A 19697-nucleotide genomic window follows, 5' to 3' on the forward strand; every position below is an offset into this window, starting at 1 on the left:
AAAGTGAGTACATTTGTAAGTTAAATTCACTTATCCCGTGCAAATGAGCCACGCAAAACCTCAGGAGGTGTCATTTCTTAATCACAGGCTAAACTAATCGTGTGCGAATATGGCCAAAGACAGGAAGTGCAACTAAGACACAGAGTGAGGGGCATTTCAAAATAAAACGATTTATGAAAACAGAGAGATTCCAAAACTCAATACCCCGAGCATCTTTTGGGACGGATCAGTGTTCGACCAGTCGGTTACCAAGGTACAGCGGTAGAAACAAATATTTTTCAAGCAGATTAGATCCACCTTTGCCACGTTCTAGTGTCTGAAGACCTGCAGAGCTGAAACCAAGACATCCCTTGGAAAGATAAATAGCAGTAAACCTTCCTTTCATTGCTCTCCAGTGGACGGCTCGAATCTACAACGAGCTATCGTCGACGTACGGGCGCATACGCACTGGCGGTCCAGTCTAAATGTTTGGTGTAAAGCAGCCACCTCGGGGCTCAGATACCGGATCCTCCGTTTGAGGCGTCTTCTTCTTTGAATCTCTCTCTAAGCTCCGCAGGTTGGGACTAATGTAATCACAGACCCCCGCAGACGGGGTCGGGGCGAGAGACAGAAGCCGGGGCCCAGACATACAGGTATTCTAAACTGGTTACTTTAAACCAAACAGGCCATCCGTCTCCCGCTGTAATTGGACGCTGCGGATTAGAAGGAGACGGCGGCGGCCTCCCGGCCAAGTGGGCTAGTTTCTGTTTATTTGGAATTAATTACCAAGGAGAGTGGAAACCTCACAGCTCCCAGAAAAGAGCGAATCCAGACACTCGAGGTGTGGGATGAGAGGAAGGAGAGCGGCGTAATAATAACACTATGGCAACGGAGACCGGGACGATTCACGGTAGCTGACGTTTATCACGGCACCGAACCTCAGATGCGTCGGAGTTAAGTTGATAAGAACAAAAGCCCCTTCTCTCGATCCGGTCACCCTAAACTGAGGCAGGGGGGCGGATGGGAGTCCTGGTGTGGAGCCATTAGCTGTTCTCAGGCTGTGGGTGCTTTCCAAGAGTTGAATGAAAGGACAGAGGTGTATATCTCTGAAAGCCTGTGAGAACGGAGCATCCATCCTGGCACCGACGCCTCTCATCTGATCCTCAGGGCTTTTCAGAGCTTCTCCCAACACGGCGTAACACACACTCTACTGGAAATGCTGCACGGGCATGTATACACACGATCAGCCACAACATTAAAACCACTGACAGGAGAAGTAAATGATTGCTCTGCTGGGAAGCGAGAACAAACTTCTTGTTTCTCACATCCTTCATTTGGGAGTTCTTGCAGCTTGTTCTTGACACATCAACTGGGCAGAACTTTTTTCTCGTGTTGTGTCCAACAGCTATCATGTGACGGGTCAGAAAGCTGAAGTAGGCATGGTTGATATGGAAAAGTGGAAATGCTAGCGTCCACTCTGTTAGCTCCCAGATGCTAGTATTCGCAGCATGACCGCTAATCTCTCCTGGGTAGAGATCGGCATACTGAGTGTGTGTGCATGCATGAATGAACGGCGCGATCCGACGGACATGGATGTCAAAATGACTGGCCCACATCTGAAAATAATAAGAAGAGTGCCTCTCGTCGTCAATGCTCAGCACATGTGACGTTTGCTAGCCCTATGAGGACTTCCCACTGCAGCATACGTCACATGCGCTAACCATTGTGGGCCCTAGGAGCGAGAACAAATTCAATGACACTCCTTGATGGAAGCAACCATCCCCAGCAGGATGCAAGATGCAGAACAGCACAAGATGTTGACCTGGACTCCAAATTCACTAGATCCCAGACAGAGTTGCCAGACACCACAGGACACCCTCAGAAGGCCCATTTTCCATTCACTGATGAGTCACCACAAGGGAGACCTACTCAATATTAGGAAGGTGGTCATAATGTTAAGCCTGATCGGTGTATACAAGAACCTAGGCAACGTCCACGAGAGACCAACTGTCACCGACAAAGATATGGAAGACGATCGAATCTCGCTAGCGCTTAAATTGCTGGATAGGAGGGTGGTCATAATGGTGTGGCTGATCGGTGTGTTTAGATTTAGACATAAAATGACTTGACTAACTCAGAGTCTCTTTAAAAGCTGCTCTTTTTATTGTATCTACTTTAAAAAAAAAAATGTTGGTGAAGGGCTGCATCACTGCATTTTTTTCACTATGCTAAATTTCTGTTTGCATGCAGTGAAATAAATGTACAAGTGAGACAATGCAATAAATTAGCATATAATTTACATTTGAAAGAAAAAAAATTAGTAACAGTGTACCAACATTAATACTGAATATAAAATATACGCAACTAATCACATGATGCTTTTCATTTCTCTTGCACTTATTATTTTTTTTAAGGTAATTTAGCAATGTGACATTCAGACATCCAGGTTCACAGCAATGAGGACCAGTTTCATCGAGTTCATCTCGTTGGAGGCTCCTTGTCCCCGGCGGACGAGTCGGCCCGAGCAGTTTTGAGCAAATCCCTCCCAGCGTCCGCCGTCCTGTCCCGACCCCCGGCTCATTCAAGGTTAAAATAACCGATTTTTAAAATGTGTTCATACTGAAGGTGGCTACGGAAAAAGTAGCAGCAGCAAAAAAAATTTTGTTTTCCTACACGCCTTGCATTGTCTCTCGGATTTCTCCTTCTGTAGCAAGCGTGTGGTGAAGGGATCCGTTACGACCGTGGGGGGGGGGAGGGGAAGGCGAGCGAGCGGCCATTTTTCTTTTTTGTCTTTTTTGTTGGTTGCACAATCGATAAATGCACGGTTAAACAATGAAAAATCCCAGTGTGAGGTATAAACAGACACAAAACAAAAACAAGGACATGACCAGCATTTACCAAACAGAGATATTGACGCGTACATTATTTCATATTTGTTTGGAGGAGGGTTTGAATGGAAGCACCCGCTTGATTAGCACCAGAAGCCCAGCCCGGCGGATGGGGAGGGGGAGGGGAGGCCGCAACCCCTCGGAGCATTAGCAGGAGGAAAAGAAGAGGTAAACACAGTACTCCGTGGAAATTAAAATAATAAAAATACAATGAGCACCGTCGAGTTGGCTGTTCTTTCCACCGAAGGGGGGAGGGGAAGGAGGAACTTTATCTGAGAGGGTGGAGGGTTGAAGCCTGGATGTGTGAGTTGGAATAGTTCAACATTTTGAAAAGAAATATGCCATTTGCCTAAAATAAACGCTAAAAACAGCTTCTCAAACACCTTGAATCTTACTAAAGTTCAATCACGGACTAGTTCCGTCGCACCTAGCTCACAAGAACTAAGCTATTTGTCCTAGTGGCCACACGGGGTATTGCAGCAACTTATGGCCACGTTTGTACGGACAATCATTTGGATCAGAACTTAATTGTCTGCATGAAATGATCTAATGAGACTACGTGCCCTGAAATATCTATCACTATAAAACTTTTTTGTACAAAGCACTGCCCACATGGATTCCACCTTCCTTTATCTGGTTGTTTTGCTGCCTCCTATGCTTTCTGTCCCTCCTGGAAACTCATTCATTTTCTTCATCCCACGTGGAGGAAGTGCGCTCAGAAAGACTGGACTTATTCCAAACCAGACCACGTATTGATCAGATGGCGGGGTTTCCTACCGAAAGGGTCAAGAAAGGTTCACACCACCCCTCACAGCGGAAGTTAAAGCCTGTGAAGGTTCTCAATCATCTGGGTAGTGTTGTATATCCAAAATAAAAAAGGTCAACTTGACATTTGGAGTTTCTCGAAGACGTTTCATCCGAGTCTCTGGCTCTGAAGGACCGATGGGGAGCTGGGGTTTAAATAGGAACATGTGTGGGTGTCGCATGACTGGACCCTTAGTCACGATGAGGGAAACTCTACGAGCCCAGTTGTGTTTTTGGAGTCTTCAGTTTATGCAACTACAACTTGTTAATCAGTGAGCGGTAGAGCTGTGGTTTCCCTTCATTGCCAGTCCTTATGCTAAGCTAAGCTAAGCTAAGTTAAGCTAACCAGCAGACGGCTTGGTTTCATTTCCCAAAAATGTTGAACTACTCCTTTAACTCTTTCTGCTGAGCCGTGACACCCGACCGACACGTGGTTAGACGATCGAGCAGCCTAGAAAAGAGTTTAAAATGGTGACTGCACGGTGCTGCTTCATAGAACATGCTCCTTCAAAACGAATCCTTCAAAAGTGAACTGTAAGCTTCTCCATGGGACGTTTGCCAGCTTGGTAACGGCCCTTTACGTGGCCCAGGCTGGATGAACTTTAATTTGACTGTTAGGAACTAAGGCACCCGTCTGGGGAAAGAAAAAAAACTAAAAAATATGATTTTAAACTCCTCCTATAACCACCTGGTATCTTCTGGCCCTCGATTAACATCATATATAATATATATAAGTCCTTACAGTATATAAGGGTACGTTACAGTATGTAATATTTTCATTCCAGCACACTGAATATGAATTCAATCACATTACATTCCCTTCCGTGACAGTAGGCTAGTATCAGACACCTCAGCTCTGTTTGGAATCGTACAATAAATATACAGTACACCGATGGGGGTTTTCTGTCGTATGTGAGCGGTAAATTGGCATTTAGTATTTACACGGGAAAAAAAAAAAAAGTGCACCGAAGCCTGAAGTCTGCCTGCCAACAGCACCATCACAGTCGTCCCAAACGCACCCCTGTCCCGTCCCGCCCTGCTCTTCTCTTCAGATCTCCAGGAGTAGGACGGGGGGGGTGCATCCACTGCGAGCCGATGTGTCCAGCACTTTGGATTCGTAAAACACGGAGGAAGACTAACAATGATATCAATAATTATTATTATAATAAAAAATTAACATCAGCAACAAACAATCTTCCCAGTTCCACTTCACAGAAGTGACATTTAAGTGTGTGTGTATGTGTGTCAGCGTCGCGGGCTGAGCAGTGGTTTGGATTCCACCACGGTGAAGAGGGCAGGAGGACGACAGCGCTGATCTCTTTTTCTTTCTGGTCCAGAGTCTTGGTTTGCCTTTTCTTTTCAGTCTGGCCGGTCCTATCCCACCATCTTGCTGCATCGCTCTGTTTTATTTATCTATCTATTTATTTCTTGCTACGCCTCGCTCTCCTGCTCCGGGGGTCAGTGTCCCTGGCAGGTCTTGCAGCACATCTGTCTGAAGTACGCTCGGCTGCAGAACTTGAACTTCAGGACCAGCGGGCAGTAGGCCACTTTGTTTACGTCCTTGCATTCTGCAGAGAGAAAGAAAAAGAGCTGGGTTAGAGAGTGGAGAAGGTTTAATAAAAATGCCTCGACTCGTCTCTTTAGAGTTGACCTGTTCATCACGATCTTGTGGTTTTGGTAGCTCTGTTCTAATCCTGCTAAGATAAGATGTGACTTTATTTATCCCCGTGTGGAAATGAAAGTGTTACAGGAAACGACAAAAATACAAAAAAACAGAATAAGGTCCATGATGCTACTGGAAGGTTGAAGTGGTAAAGGCTCTTTTTTTTTTTTAGAGTACAGCAGGACGTAGACGTACGTAGCCTACGTCTGTGAGAGCCATTTATACTTGTGCGCTCATCAGTCTGGCTCGCTCCTTTCCTCAACATCCTTTCCTCAACATCCCTCAACATCTGCACTCCCACTCCCTCACCTGCTCCTCCCCTCCTCACCTCTCAGCCTCTGTCTCAGTTCTCCCCCGTGTCACCAGGGGAGCTGCCCAAAATTATGATAGGCATGAAAACCTCTACATGTGTTCTGGATCCCATCCCATCTCACCTCATTAAGGACTCTTTACCAGCCATCTCCACACTCATCACAGAAATCAACAACTCCTCCCTCAGGTCTGGCTCAGTCCCCCGTTCACTCAAACTGGCTGCTATCACCCCCATCCTCAAAAAACCTGGACTCAACCCTGACATCTTGTCGAACTTCCGGCCCATCTCCAATCTCCCCTTTCTGTCCAAAATACTGGAGCGTATTGTCGCCACACAACTCAAAACCCACCTCTGCTCAAATGACCTGTTCGAACCATTTCAATCCGGTTTCCGTTCCCAACACAGCACCGAAACAGCCCTCCTGAAAGTCACCAATGACATCCTCCTCTCCGCAGACTCCGGCCAGCTCACCATCCTCATCCTCCTGGACCTCACTGCAGCTTTCGACACCATAAATCACACCATTCTCCTCTCCCGCCTTGAGTCCTCCCTCGGCATCACTGGCACTGCACTCTCCTGGCTCAAATCATACCTCTCAGACCGACAACAATTCATCCACATCAACAACTGCACCTCCTCCACTGTTCCTCTGTCCCAAGGTGTCCCCCAGGGATCGGTGCTTGGTCCTCTCCTCTTCATACTTTACCTGCTCCCCCTTGGCAACATCATTCGCCACCACGGTCTCCATTTCCACTGTTATGCTGATGACGTCCAGCTTTATATCTCCACCAACTCCATCACTCCCGCCACTCTTTCCACTCTCTCCAATTGCCTCGCTGACATCAAATCCTGGATGCAGATCAACTTCCTCAAACTAAATTGTGACAAATCAGACCTAATCATTATCGGCCCCAAATCCCTCAACAACACCACAGACAGTTTCCGCCTCACCATCGACAACTCCACCTTGTCTCCATCCCCCAACAGCCGCAACCTCGGAGTCATCTTTGACAGTAACCTCTCCTTTGATCATCACATCAATCAAATCACCAGAACTGCCTTCTTCCACCTCAAGAACATTGCCCGACTCCGTCCATCACTCTCCTTCTCTGCTGCTGAAACCCTCATTCACGCCTTCATCACTTCCAGAATTGACTACTGCAACAGCATCCTCTATGGCACACCATCCAAAACTTTAAATAAACTTCAGTACATCCAAAATTCTGCTGCACGTCTGCTCACCCACACCCGCTCCCGTGATCACATCACTCCTGTCCTCCAGAAACTCCACTGGCTCCCAGTTCCACAGCGTATTCAGTTCAAAATCCTCCTCCTCACACACAAAGCCCTCCATAACCAGGCCCCTTCCTATCTCACTGACCTGCTCCATCGCCACAATCCATCCCGCAGCCTCCGTTCATGTGACGCAAACCTCCTTACTCCACCACTCAAGACCAAGCATCGAACCTGGGGCGACAGAGCCTTCTCTGCAGCTGCCCCCTCCCTCTGGAACTCTCTCCCCAAACACATCCGCGACTGTACCGACCTTCCTACCTTCAAATCTCTGACAAAAACACACCTTTTTAAAATTGCTTTTAATGTTTAGCTCAGTTTATTGTGTTTTTGATGTTATATTTCACATTGTTTTGCTAATTTGATGTCCTTTTTATGTAAAGTGTCTTTGAGTATCTTGAAAAGCGCTTTTAAATAAAATGTATTATTATTATTATTATTATTGATCCAAAACAATCAATTAGAAAATTGCGGAGACGGAGAAGCAGCTGGACATACTAAAGCGGAAACACACTGCTACCCAGCGAACCAATCACAGCTCTTGCGGTCTGCGTCGCCGCAACGCACAGTTACATTTCTGGGGAAGTGACGTCAGGCTATGGCGCGAGGGTCTACGTAGGGTCTACGCTGTTGCCGTAGCTACGCCGTCAAATTGACGCAGAAGCCTAAACCACCTATTTATGAATATCATGAATAAAAGAGTACCTCCAGTAGTAGTTGCACCAAGCATTGCACCAAAATGACATGAAGCAATGATGTGAAGTAGTACAGGGATGAGTTAGACAGATGTATTATCTCCTTTATATGACAAGAAAGAAGTTGTTTGTGTTTCCTGTTTTTGTTTTCTAATCTTTTTCGTTGGTGTTTCTTGTCCTTTTCTGATTGTTTGATTGGTTTCTCCTTGTGTGCTCCGCCCTCATTAGTCTCACCTGTGTCTCGCCAACGACCTCTGGTCATGTGGATGTTTCTCCTCGTAATTCTACTCTTGTGTCCCCTCAAGTTTACCTCACCACCGCTAACAACCGCTAACAACCACAGCTTTTGAACAGTTCGACCTCTACGCTGTAACATGATCCAATATTCACCTTTCTTTTAGCTCCACTTTTGGTCTCCACCAACTCCAGAGCGAAACCATCTAGCTATTTAGCTGCTAAATTCCAAGCTAGCCTACAGAGTTTGCGGGAAAACTAGCGGTGGTGGCTAGCTACAGGCTGAACAGTTAAGTAATGAGCTCAAACTCGCCACGTTTTGCCTCATCTTTCTAAAATTCATTGCACTAGCGCTTTTATGACTAATGCTCTAAAGGTATTTCCAGAATTCTCAAAAAAAAATATTCCAGCTGCAGCATGAAAAACTGAATCCATACAGAACTAGCAGCTAGAAATGACATGTGATCTCACACAATTTGCATAAATGTGAACAGAAATTAAACATTTTCTCATTTCCAATATCTATAACTATGCAAAAATACATGGTTAATAGAAAAAAGGATAATTTTCTCAACTTTGATTAGGGTCTTGAGTCTCAGAAACGTAGGAAAAAGGTTCAAATCTTCTTCCTTTATTGTGCAACAAATGAGTATTCTTTCACTGAGGTGGTTTAAAAGAGTCTCTAAGGATTCAGGAAATACCTTCAGAATAAATTTAACTTCTTAAACAACCTGGATTCAAAAGAATATCCTGGTGTATTTGTAGGAAAATGGGATTGTTATCACCGTGACGGATACGTACAGATAAAATACGAGAGGCACAAACTGGGGCTAACCTGCTACACGAGGACTGCTCCGTCTCCCTGGGGCCCCGTCAGAATAAAACCCTGCAGCTATACTTGGACTCGGCGGCCGAGACCGAGACAGATCCTGGCCCCGTTCACCGGCTGGGCCGACTGCCATCGCTGCGATGCGAGCTCACACACAAAGCGCTCGCTGGATGCCGCTCAGGCAGCGCTCTAAATGCCTTATCACGATCAGAGTGTCTTCCCTTATTAGGCTTCGGCCCCTGCCTCCTCGGAGCCAAATGAAACGAGACATTGCCTCACTGCCTGTCCGTAAAGGAACAATTAGCCCACAGCTAATCCCATTAGCCAGCCTGTAAACGCTGCTCACGTTTTCCATTCAGGCTAATCGAAGGGCCCTTCTCTGTGCATCTGAATAGCCATCCATCATGTGTAAGTGTATATGGAGGGCTGAGCCGCTCCGCTTTGACCAGGAGCCAACCTCGCTGGAAAGATTAATGTAGCTGGCAAAATGTAGAGGAGTGTGTCATCCAAGTGTGTTTAGGTCATAGTAGAACGGTGGAGATGGAGATAGAGACAGTTTATAAGCTTTAAAATCAGTTTTTTTTGTGTGTGTGTGTGTAAGAGCAGCTCAACGCGCGTTCACATTTGAATGATGCACCGTTCTGCCGAGTCCAGAGCTTACCGTCGCCGTTGGAGATCGGGGTGGCGTCGCACCTGCTCTCGCACTGCTGCATGGTGGTGGGTCGGAGGGACTCGGTGCACTCATTCGACGGCTGCCCCGTGTAGGAGAGGCACTGCACCGTCCTCATCTGCTGGCCCAGGCCACACTGCGCCGAGCACTGAAACAAGAAAGAAGAAGGAGCACATTAAGCCAATGGGTTTAACGAGGTGAGCGTGGACCATCCTTCCTCTCTGACCCCGAGTTTCTGGGCAGGGAGGCTGCACTGCCCTCACGCACCCACTTGATCCAATCAACCAATCACTGGAGGCAGCGAGCAGACAGAACCAGCCAGAGTCACCTTCAGCCCCGATGGGATTCACATGGCTGCTTGACTCTGGTTCCCAGCTTCAAATCAACACATAAACTTTGTCTTTCTCTTGATTTTATATCCTGTTGTACCCTGTAATCTCTTGCACGCAGGTATTTTGTGTTGAGGCGTGTTTATCTCTTTCCGCAAAACCTGGAGGAACCGCAAAGTCCAACAGCCAGTCATGGCTTGGTCCCCTTCAGTTGGGTTAATGTTGCACTTGCTGCTATTTGCACTTGGGGTTAGATGCTAAACTACCCTGTGGATGCACCTGTTCTGCATGCACACCTCTTTACAAACTTTGACTTTTTATCCAAAGAGAAGACAGATGGTTTTAAAGAGGAGTAAAGGAAGCCATCTACATCAAATTGGAAAATAATCCTCTCTGAACAGGGACGTGGACCGGAACTGGACCACAGTCTTAATATCTATGACCTCCAATTATATTTACGGTCATTAAAGAACCATTAACTGTAAAAAATTTGGTCAGCATTGGGTTGTTAATGGACCTTTGTCACGAGAGATGGCTGGTGTGGAGTTGGAACTTCTGTGGCTCTCTGTTAAACAACCAGATAATCACCTGGAATCAGAGGAGTACACCTGAAGGACAAGGGACACTCTTTTTTTGAACAACAACATCCACATTTCATGCAGAGAACACGCAAAGAGGAAGGGAAGGAAGCCGTTGATGTAAAATTGAAAGCAGTGGATTTAATTTATCGTGCATTGACAACGCAGTCTTTAACGTCTGTCTCCAAAAGGTTTCACACACTGAGACTGGAGACTGAGACTCTAGTCGTGCGACATTAGAGCCGAAGAAGACGTTCGGACGTGAAGGTCTTCAAGAAAAAGTAAAGCCTTTTGCCGTTTGCCTGTTGCTTCAGCTTTTAATATGTTTGCACATGCGTCTGCAGGGATTACTGCTCACTTATTTAGGATTAGTTTGCCAGCGAGTGTCCAAACACTGCAGTTTGACATGTTAAGTCCTGATAAAAGCAACCTGTAGGCATCTCCATCAGCACGTGGTCCACATCCGACCAGATTCTTCTGCAGAAGATGCAAACTGAAAAGTCAGCCCTGCCTCTAACTTCTCTAAATGAGTGCCAGCTGCAGTCTACTGTAGTCAACTCTTTTGCAGAATGAGGACAATAAAGGTGAGTATAAAAACAACACACCTGTCGGCCATCACCCTGGGCTCACGTCCGAGTGTTTTGACATGAAACCAGTCTTTCCAGTCACCTTCAATGATCCCCCTCCACCTCCCTCAGATCACTGAGCCTTCATGTCATCCCTTCCCAATTAGAGTGTCTTATTAAGGGCCCGGCCGGCGGCCAAGACAGATGGCGTACGTCAGTGGTGCAACTTAAGTGGCGGCGGTGGAACCGGTGACCTTTTTTGGCCTGGGAGATCAATCTGCTCAGGGGCTGGCAACAATCTCCCCCGCCCCTCTCGCTGATGCTTTCGAAGGCCGAAAAGTAAAAGGACAGGAGCAGAGAAGGTGAAGCTTGTGATTACAGCCTCAAAAGAAAAGAAGAGCAGAGTCCAGCTGTTGCTCGGTGAGGTAAACCCGTCCTCTGATGGACCACGGCGAGGTTATCAGCCAGCTCTGCTCTGTTTATTGGCTCTGATTGAGCCTCAGAGGAGTTTAACTGACGTGTCCGACGCGGGGAGAATCTCTTCTTGACCTTTGACATCTGACCCGAGCAGCGCAGCTCACGAAGCCTTCTAAACATCAGAGCGCTCTGTTTAAAAGATCCTCTTTATTAACAAACCCTACAAAATAACAAGCTACTATCTCTGACGCACGACTTGTTGGCGTCCTCCCACCAACATGAGTCAGCTGTGTTGTAAAGTGCTCAGCAGCTTTTCTTTTTTCCCTGAGCGCACTAAGTCACATCAGGCCGAGCACGAGAAGGCTGCTCCTCTGTCTTCCTCAAAATGCTGTTCCTGGAAGTGACTGGGGTGGAGGGTGGAGGGGAGGCGGAGGGAGGGAGGGGAGGTCTGGTCTGAGGCAGAGATAAACTTCAAACAGCCAGAAGGATATTACTGCCACCCATCACACACTCCAGGCCTGCAGGAGCTCATGGACTCCCAAACACAGCCTCTACGCAGACACGGACTTGAGTGGAACCCCCCCTCTATGTCATCAGGTGTAAATTATACTAACCACTCACAGACACATGGAATCTATCCGTGCATGTTTTTGTCTGTTAAACATTCAAGCTATCCTTTTAAAGGATTACCCGGCGTACTGCGCCGCTCGCTCGCTAAAAAATAAGACGGAGTTCTTGCGTGATTTCTCAGGAGCTGCAAGTCTTACCTGACCCCATTCACCGGGGATCCAGCGGGGAGGGGGGCAGCGTCCTAGGCTGCAGCGGATTCGGACCGGAGGTTTGTTGTGGCTGGGACAGTGCGCCGGCGGGAACGTCTTGGTCAGGTCGCTGCTCTTACACAGGGCGATGCGGTGCTTGAAGCCGGGGCCGCATTTGGGCGTGCACTGAAGACAGAGGAGAAGGTGTGAGGGGGCGGCACAGTGAGCTAAAGAAAACAGAAAAATAAAATCCTTTCCTCACCTCAGACCAATCCAGTGTGACCCACTTGGGCGGGCAGGACTGGTTGTTGCAGGACTCTCTTTCGATCGGCCGGTGAGTCAGACAGTGGGTGTCTTCCAGTGTCTCCTCCTCGGCGGGACCGATCTTCCTGATGCACAGGACCGTCCTCGTCCTCGTCCCGCCGTCGCACGTCTTCCCGCACTCCGACCAGTCGCCAATAAACCACCTGCAGGGGAGAAGCACGACTGTTGTAAAAAGTTTCTGTGACTTTTATGAGGCTACTTGTCATTACCTCTTCACCAACAGGATACCTCATCATAGTCAGAAGGGCAAAGAAGGCACATAAAGTTCACAAGATCCTACTTCCTGATTTAAATAAAAAAATTGCCAATTTCAGATGAATAAATCTGGGCAAAGATCATATACAGCAGGTATTTCTTTTAGGCTTTTCTTTAAAAATCAATTCAGGTCTTGTATCTGCACTGTTACGGGAAACTTTGCATAAAATTCATCAGTAAGTAGAGTCACAGACCCTCTAGAGCCTCCTAAAGTCTAAAGAGTTTACCGTGTTTCATCAACTGGACATTTGTTTGGGAATATGGACGGCTAAAAGTAAAATATGAAATGAAAAGCAGCTGCAAAAATCAATACCAGTCTCATGTCTGAGGACATTTAGCTTATAGCCTCCAATGGAGACTTGGAAGCACAAGGAAATAAGGACATCATCTGTTTAACCGGTGCACAAACAAACACTGATGTAAACATGGCCATTCGTGGTTTAGAGGAATTTACGTAGCTGGATCAGCCTGCAGTTCCACTAATGGCCACTAGAGGCTGCTTCCAAACGTGAGTCAATTCCATAGGGGGGAAAAAACAATGGACGCTGCGCCTCAAATTGATGATAGTATCCCGGGTATACGTGCGGCGGCATCTTGCAAGTTTAGATCCAGAGTCCAGAGATCCAGTTACAAAGAAATGTTTAATTATACACTGCATTTGCTTTATTTATTTATTTCTACTCTCACATTCCTGTCCCATCCACTAACATGGAGGGGGCGAAGCTTATGACCTACACTGCAGCCGGCCACCAGGGGGAGCTCTACTTGCTTTTTCTGCAGCGGTGTTAGCGTTTGGTTAATGCTGCGTCTGCTCTACCTCCACCAGCTACTAAGAAATGTTTGATTATACACTATATTTATGTATTTATTTATTTTTATTGTCAGTGAAAACTGTCAGTCATCATGATGTCACATCCTGTTTTTATAACGTCAAATAACTAAAACAAAACTACTCAGAAAAACAGACACATGCGTCAGCGTTATATTAACTACCTAAAATGTGTTTTTTAGTTTGGCCCAAGTCCCACCCACTAACATGGAGGGGGCGGAGCTTATGACCTATACTGCAGCCAGGCCACCAGGGGGAGCTCCATGGCTGACTTAATGGAATCCATTTTTCCTACAGCCTGGTATGAAAAAACTGTTTTGGTTTCTCCATTCTTGACAACTGTATGGGGTAGAACTTTTATATAACTTTTAAATTATATTAAAGAGGCGTGGCTACTTTGAGTGACAGATGGGTGTCCTTCTCACCCGACTCAGCTCCCTTAACGCTTTAAATTAAAACAGGAGCCAAGATGGCAACAACCGGGGATACAGTGATCTTTAAAACTGCTTTCTAGGAATCTCATTGTGTTGGATAAGCTAGTAAGGCTAGGCTAATCATCGACATCCATCTTCATCTCTTGCTGCCTTGCAGATATTAAACCCTGACGCTGATGAGTCTATTACATCTGCGATGTCATCCCAGGTCAGTCTTATTCAATCCTCTTGCCTCAAGAGTTGGCAATTAATATCACGGACCCACTCAGACAACAGTCCTCCAAACACATCCAGGCTGCGAGGTGTTACATCATCTGAAGGAATGTATACAGAATTAACGACGTGTTCAAACATCTGTGTTGGCGTTCATTACCCGAGCCCGTAAAACCGCTGGCTATTCTAAAACAATTGTGTTTACACGGCCTCCTTCAGCCGGCCCTTTGCTTGACGCTGAGCGAGAGGTGTTTGCCTTCCTAACAGACACAAATGCCATGTGCGAGCTATAACTCAGAGCGCACGGCCTAATCAAAATAAATGAGACACCGCGAGTCTGCATCCACCGAACACAGATGGGGAGATAAATAAACCCGGGACTGTTGTCTGAGCAAATTACCGCTGATACAGTGGATTTATTAGAACACTATCGGACGCCGAAGAAGTGTCAGATATTCTGAAACTAATCTCTCCAGATGTGATCGAAGTGAGTCTGGGTTTAACGGACGCTTGGCCACCAAACGCGAGTTCACATTATTCCACCTGTGTACGTGTGCGCTCCCCCCTCCCCCCCTCGAGGTTTCGGTGGACGGAGCCAAAACAATCAAACACAGGTGGTCACTTTCGGGGCTCTTGTTTTTGGCACGAGGCGAACCCTTGAAAATAGTTAACATATGAAGTTATAAATCACTGACATTTCATTTCTTTATTTTCCTCCAAACACATTTTACAACCAGGGCTCATTGAAGGCGAATTAATATCGCGAGTCAGTCTCATTTTTATGGAAAAAACTCAACTTAGACTTTCCACGTTTACTTCAAATGTCAACGAGAGCAGAGCGTTTTAGTGTCTTGTTTTGGTTATTTCTTTCAGTCTTTGGGATTTGGATGCTAACAAGAAGCTAATGAACATATTGGAGCAGTTAGCATTTTAAGCGCTAGCGTCGTCTTCCATATCTTTGTGGGTGACAGTTGGTCACTAGTGGACGTTGCAGGCTCTGGTTGCCTATGTTACATTCTTGTACATACACCGATCAGGCGTAACATTATGACCACCTTCCTAATATTGTGTGGGTCTCCCTTGTGGTGACTCATCAGAGAATGGACATGGGTCTTCTGAGGGTGTCCTGTGGTGTCTGGGAACAGGATGTTGTTAGTGGGGGGGCCTTTGAGGGGAGGGGCCTCTGTGGATCATCCCACAGATACTTGATCAGTTTGGGATCTAGTGAATTTGGAGGCCAGGTCAACACCTTGTGCTGTTCTTCATGTTTTTTGAGTTGTTCCTAAAGTGTTTTTGTGGCTGCATCCTGCTGGGGATGGCTGCTGCCATCAAGGAGTGTCATTGCTATGGGGTGGGGGTGCCTGGTCTGGTCGGGGTGGGGGTGCCTGGTCTGGTCTAGGTGGGTGCTACATGTCTAAGTAACATCCACACCAATGAATACCAGGTCCAAAGGTTTCCCAGCAGAACGCTGAATTGTCACAAGATGGTCAATGTTGTTGACTTCACCTGTCAGTGGTCATAATGTTGCGGCTGATCGGTGTATTTCCCGCCCAAAATGTTTTCAAGGAGCTAGTTCTTGGCATCAAAGTCAACTGAAAGCGTGGTGAATTTATTGGTAGGAACCAAAGAAGGGGACATTGGTCATCGCGTCACCTCAAAGTTGAGATTCGTTCAACTTTCCAGGTTCCTGCCTGCCCACTTCACCAGACTCTTGTCATTGCTATTCTTGTCTTTTTATATCAATATTCCATGGTTTTGTTGCCACATCATTGTTGCTGGTCACATCCTGTGTGGGCGCCCCTTTAAGAGACTTCAGCTGGTAGAGACCCAAACCAGAGCTAAAAGCATGAAAATGTGTACTTTTATTCATCAGGTGGCCAGAAACGACCCCGATTCAATGCAAATCTATCTATTGTGCACATATCAGATGAAAATATGACAGTTTATTGCTTAAAGCTGACATTTTAGGATGAATCAAAGCTCTCTAGAAGTTTTCAGAAAAATGTTTCTCATCCAAAATATCTGAACAAATCAGGGGCTGCTGGCGATTAGGACCTAGTGGTGAAACGATGAGTATAATTTCAGTCATGTTTTTCCGTATCTCCCGAGCTGATAATTAAAAAACAACCATGAAGTGTACGTACTCTGGAGGACACGGCTCAGTGTTGCAGTCTCTCTGGTTGTCTGGAGGTTTGCTGTCTGGGTCACAGTAGTTGTTCTGCACCACCGAGTTGTCGTCCAGCCTCTTGCACACCACCTCCTGCTTCTGGGTGCCTGCCGGGGAAGAGGGAGGGAGGGAAGGAGGTGAGAAAGACTGATCAATAAGTCGGCATGGAGCTCAGCTGTTCTCCCCCTTCAGGAACACGGAGGCCGGCCGCCGTGTTTGAGCGGAGGATGGTATCGTTTTCAGTCTGTAGTAAATCCAGACATGTAAATTCCTGATTCTTTGCAGGATATGTTGGCAAATCACTTTTACAGAGCAGAGAGCTCTTTACTTTGGCTTCCACCGGAGAGAGTGAGGGCTACCGTATCGGTGTCACGCCTCCCACTGTGTGTGTGTGTGTGTGTTTTGTGTGTATAGCATACCAGCTAAGAAAGGGTCTGTCTGGACCCTCATGGGACGTATCCCACAGCAGACTCGTCTGGCAGATGAAATGAGATATGGATGTGTGTGTGTGTGCCCGTGAAGTAAAGAAAAATCTGCTCTCGGTTGAAATACAGTTTAGTGGAATAGTGCGAAGCATGGGGTGAAAGCGTTTCAGTCGTGCGGCTGTCAGAGGGTGTTTTCCATAGATTTTATGACTGCACTGATATATTAAACAACGCTTCGTGATGAGCTGAGCTAGCTCCATCCAGAGTGTGTGTGGTTCAATAACACGTCGCTGATTTAAAGCTGCGCGCGGCCGGAGACACAAATTAGATCATTTGGATAAACAATGCAAAGGCATGTTTATGACGCTGGGAAGGCCGTGCGTGCTTCCCCCATCTAAGGAATAGCTTCAAACCCCGGACTTGGAAATCCTTCCTCAGAGAAAAACCCACATGCTTATTCAGTCATGCTTTTACAAAATATTACAAACCCGTCCAGGCCACGCTTGACAACTGGGAAGAAACCCTATTTATTGTTACATGAAACCCATTGCTTTTGGGCTAAAAGGTTTGGTTTAGTCATTCTTGTGGCCGTGGTCAACATTTCGCTGCGGTTCCAGACGCTGAATGTTTGACTTCGCAGGACAAGAGCCCCGGAGGAGCGGCCGCATCCCCGCGCTGCACTGGTAAACCCGAAGCTATGCAGAGCAGCTCACTCGCAGCGCTTACACCATATTCATTACCGCCGGCTAAAATATGGATAATATACATATTGAATGATTCTGGAAACCCATCACCAATTATGATACCGGGTTTCCGCGCACTGCTCTTCAGCATTTGTGGAAATATTGGTTGTGGAAGATTTACAGAATGACACACACACACACACACACACACACACACACACACGGTACGAAAGTATTAAATGTTTGCAAAAGGTTATTCAGAAGGAATTTAAACACCCACAGCGTGTTATGGCACTCAACGCCAAAATGCTTGGAGTGCTCTTTTTTAAAAGGAAACCAGAGCTCATCAGAAGGTCGAGGTTTTTTTTTGTTTTTTTGCAGTAATTTGTATGCAGCTGATTAAAAAATACATGTGGGCCAATTTAACATGCAAAATTTGGACTGATTTTGCATTCTCCAGCAGGCCAACACCTGAAGAGCGGATATTTCATTTGCACGGAAGGCGGAGAAAACACGAGTGCGTGAGCAAAAGTTCAGCCGAGCAACGTGGAGGTTTCTGGAGCCAGGAACCGTCTGAAGTCCAGAAGACAGCCGAGCGTTGACTTACCTCCGGCGCAGGTAGCGGAGCATTCAGACCAGGGCAGGTGGTGCCAGGAGAAGCCCACCTCGTTGTCACCGCTGCCCGTGCGCTGGATGGGGACGTTGAACTTGTATCGTATCCCGAGGTTTTGTTCCTGAAGGAGGACCTGCAGGGACGGAGGTTAAAATGTATATTAAAAAAATTAAAATAAAGTGGATTTATGTTCTAAAACCTGCATTAATAGTTGGGTACGGAGTTAAAATGTCAGCAGAAAGTGGTTTAATCTGTCTTCTAACACCTTTTTACTCATCTCTATTAGTCTGCAGCAGCACCTGAAAGAAAAATATGTCTCTATCTCCCATAAATGCAGATCAGTATGGATTAGTATGTCTGCCAGCTCATCTCTAACTCCGGTGTAGTTAATGTACAGTTAGGAGTGAATGAAAACAGTTTAGATATGGGTGAAAACCCCCTTTAAACCCCCCTCTCTCCTCGAGCTGAGAGCAACAGAGTCGTCCACATTAGTGTGATCTTGTGGGTTTCTATCAGTCTGCTGGACGCAGAGCGAGTCTGAGCGAGTTGAGATTTGTGAGCCGCAAAGAAATGGCCAGCGGTTGAATGGCCATCGCTTCTCTATTACAGAGATGCTGTGTGGTCTGTTTTTTTTGGGGTTTTTTTCAGTGAAGACGAGAAAATGCTGAGCTGATCCACTCATACACTTATTTAAGATAACGTGTGCATCCACGCCGACATGTGCACATGCGAGACGTTCAAAACAAATCAAGTCGCATTAAGTTCGCTCTCGGGCCAAAAATACTTTTTAGACTATCCACATTTGAATAGCTTTTAACCCCAAACCGCTGGCTTGGGGTCACCTCAGGTTAACAGCCAGATGTTGAGGTTAAGTGGACTGAGACGGACCAACAGCACACAGCTGAAAAGATTTAAATAAAGCTGCAAACTAAGAGGAGTTGTTTTCTCGTGTCTGGAATACTTCCATCATTTAATCAGTGAAATCTTCAGCTACCAGTGTTGTAATATTGTTTGAGAAGAAGAATTTAGACATGCACGAGGAAGGGCGATAAAGGAAACTGCTAGAACTTTGAGGGAGAAGCTACAGAATAAAAATAAGAACAAACGTCCGATCATCCTGCAGAAACCAAGCAGCTGCAAATCTCCTGGTGCAAAGTGCCACAAGCTGCAGTTCCTCAAATGTCCTCTTGAGGCCGGCTACAAAACTGAGTCAATCAACAGCTGTTTTTGGTCTCAGTTCATAGGTTGCTAGCTGTCTTCTTGGCGTCACCCGCCTGGCTCACTTCTACTCATTCTGCACCGTTTTTTTAATTTAGCTGTGATTTAAGTGGAGCATGGCCAAGATGGCGATGGCCATAGCCACCTAATCTACTCTTCAGGAACCCATAAGTGACGTCACAGAGGGTTTGTCCATCTTTATACACATTCGATGGCAGGATCAACAGGCAGCAGGTTTCAGGCTAACAAAAAAAATATGCAGGTGCGTATGCTAGGAGTTGTAGCGGCTAACCATGATGCTTTAAACAGGAAGTCGACTAGTAACAATAACAACATCAATGCATCCTAGAAGACAGGTAAGGAGCCCAGTGGGTCGTTGCAGCAAACTAGCAGTGGTTCATCAGGTGTTTGGAAATACTTCATTAAAGATGAAGCCCATTCTACCGTGTCCTGAAATACAACAATGTACTACTACAATTCACACGCATCTGAAAAGGCATCCGCTAACGCTAGCAGAGGA

General features: G+C 46.4%; 1 protein-coding gene across 1 annotated transcript in view; it reads right to left on the bottom strand.

The window, feature by feature from the left end:
• Window positions 1-2121: 2121 nt before the first annotated feature.
• Window positions 2122-19697, bottom strand: part of adamts6 (ADAM metallopeptidase with thrombospondin type 1 motif, 6) — a 70755-nt gene continuing 53179 nt past the window's right edge. Inside the window, 6 exon segments of the mRNA XM_084571875.1 lie at window positions 2122-5239; window positions 9360-9516; window positions 12026-12202; window positions 12279-12483; window positions 16216-16345; window positions 17954-18092. Coding sequence (XP_084428001.1) covers window positions 5130-5239; window positions 9360-9516; window positions 12026-12202; window positions 12279-12483; window positions 16216-16345; window positions 17954-18092 — 918 coding nt within the window. The 3' untranslated portion in view covers window positions 2122-5129.

Source organism: Chelon labrosus (genome assembly GCF_963514085.1).
Source record: "Chelon labrosus genome assembly, chromosome: 22".
NCBI classification, from domain to species: Eukaryota; Metazoa; Chordata; class Actinopteri; order Mugiliformes; family Mugilidae; genus Chelon; species Chelon labrosus.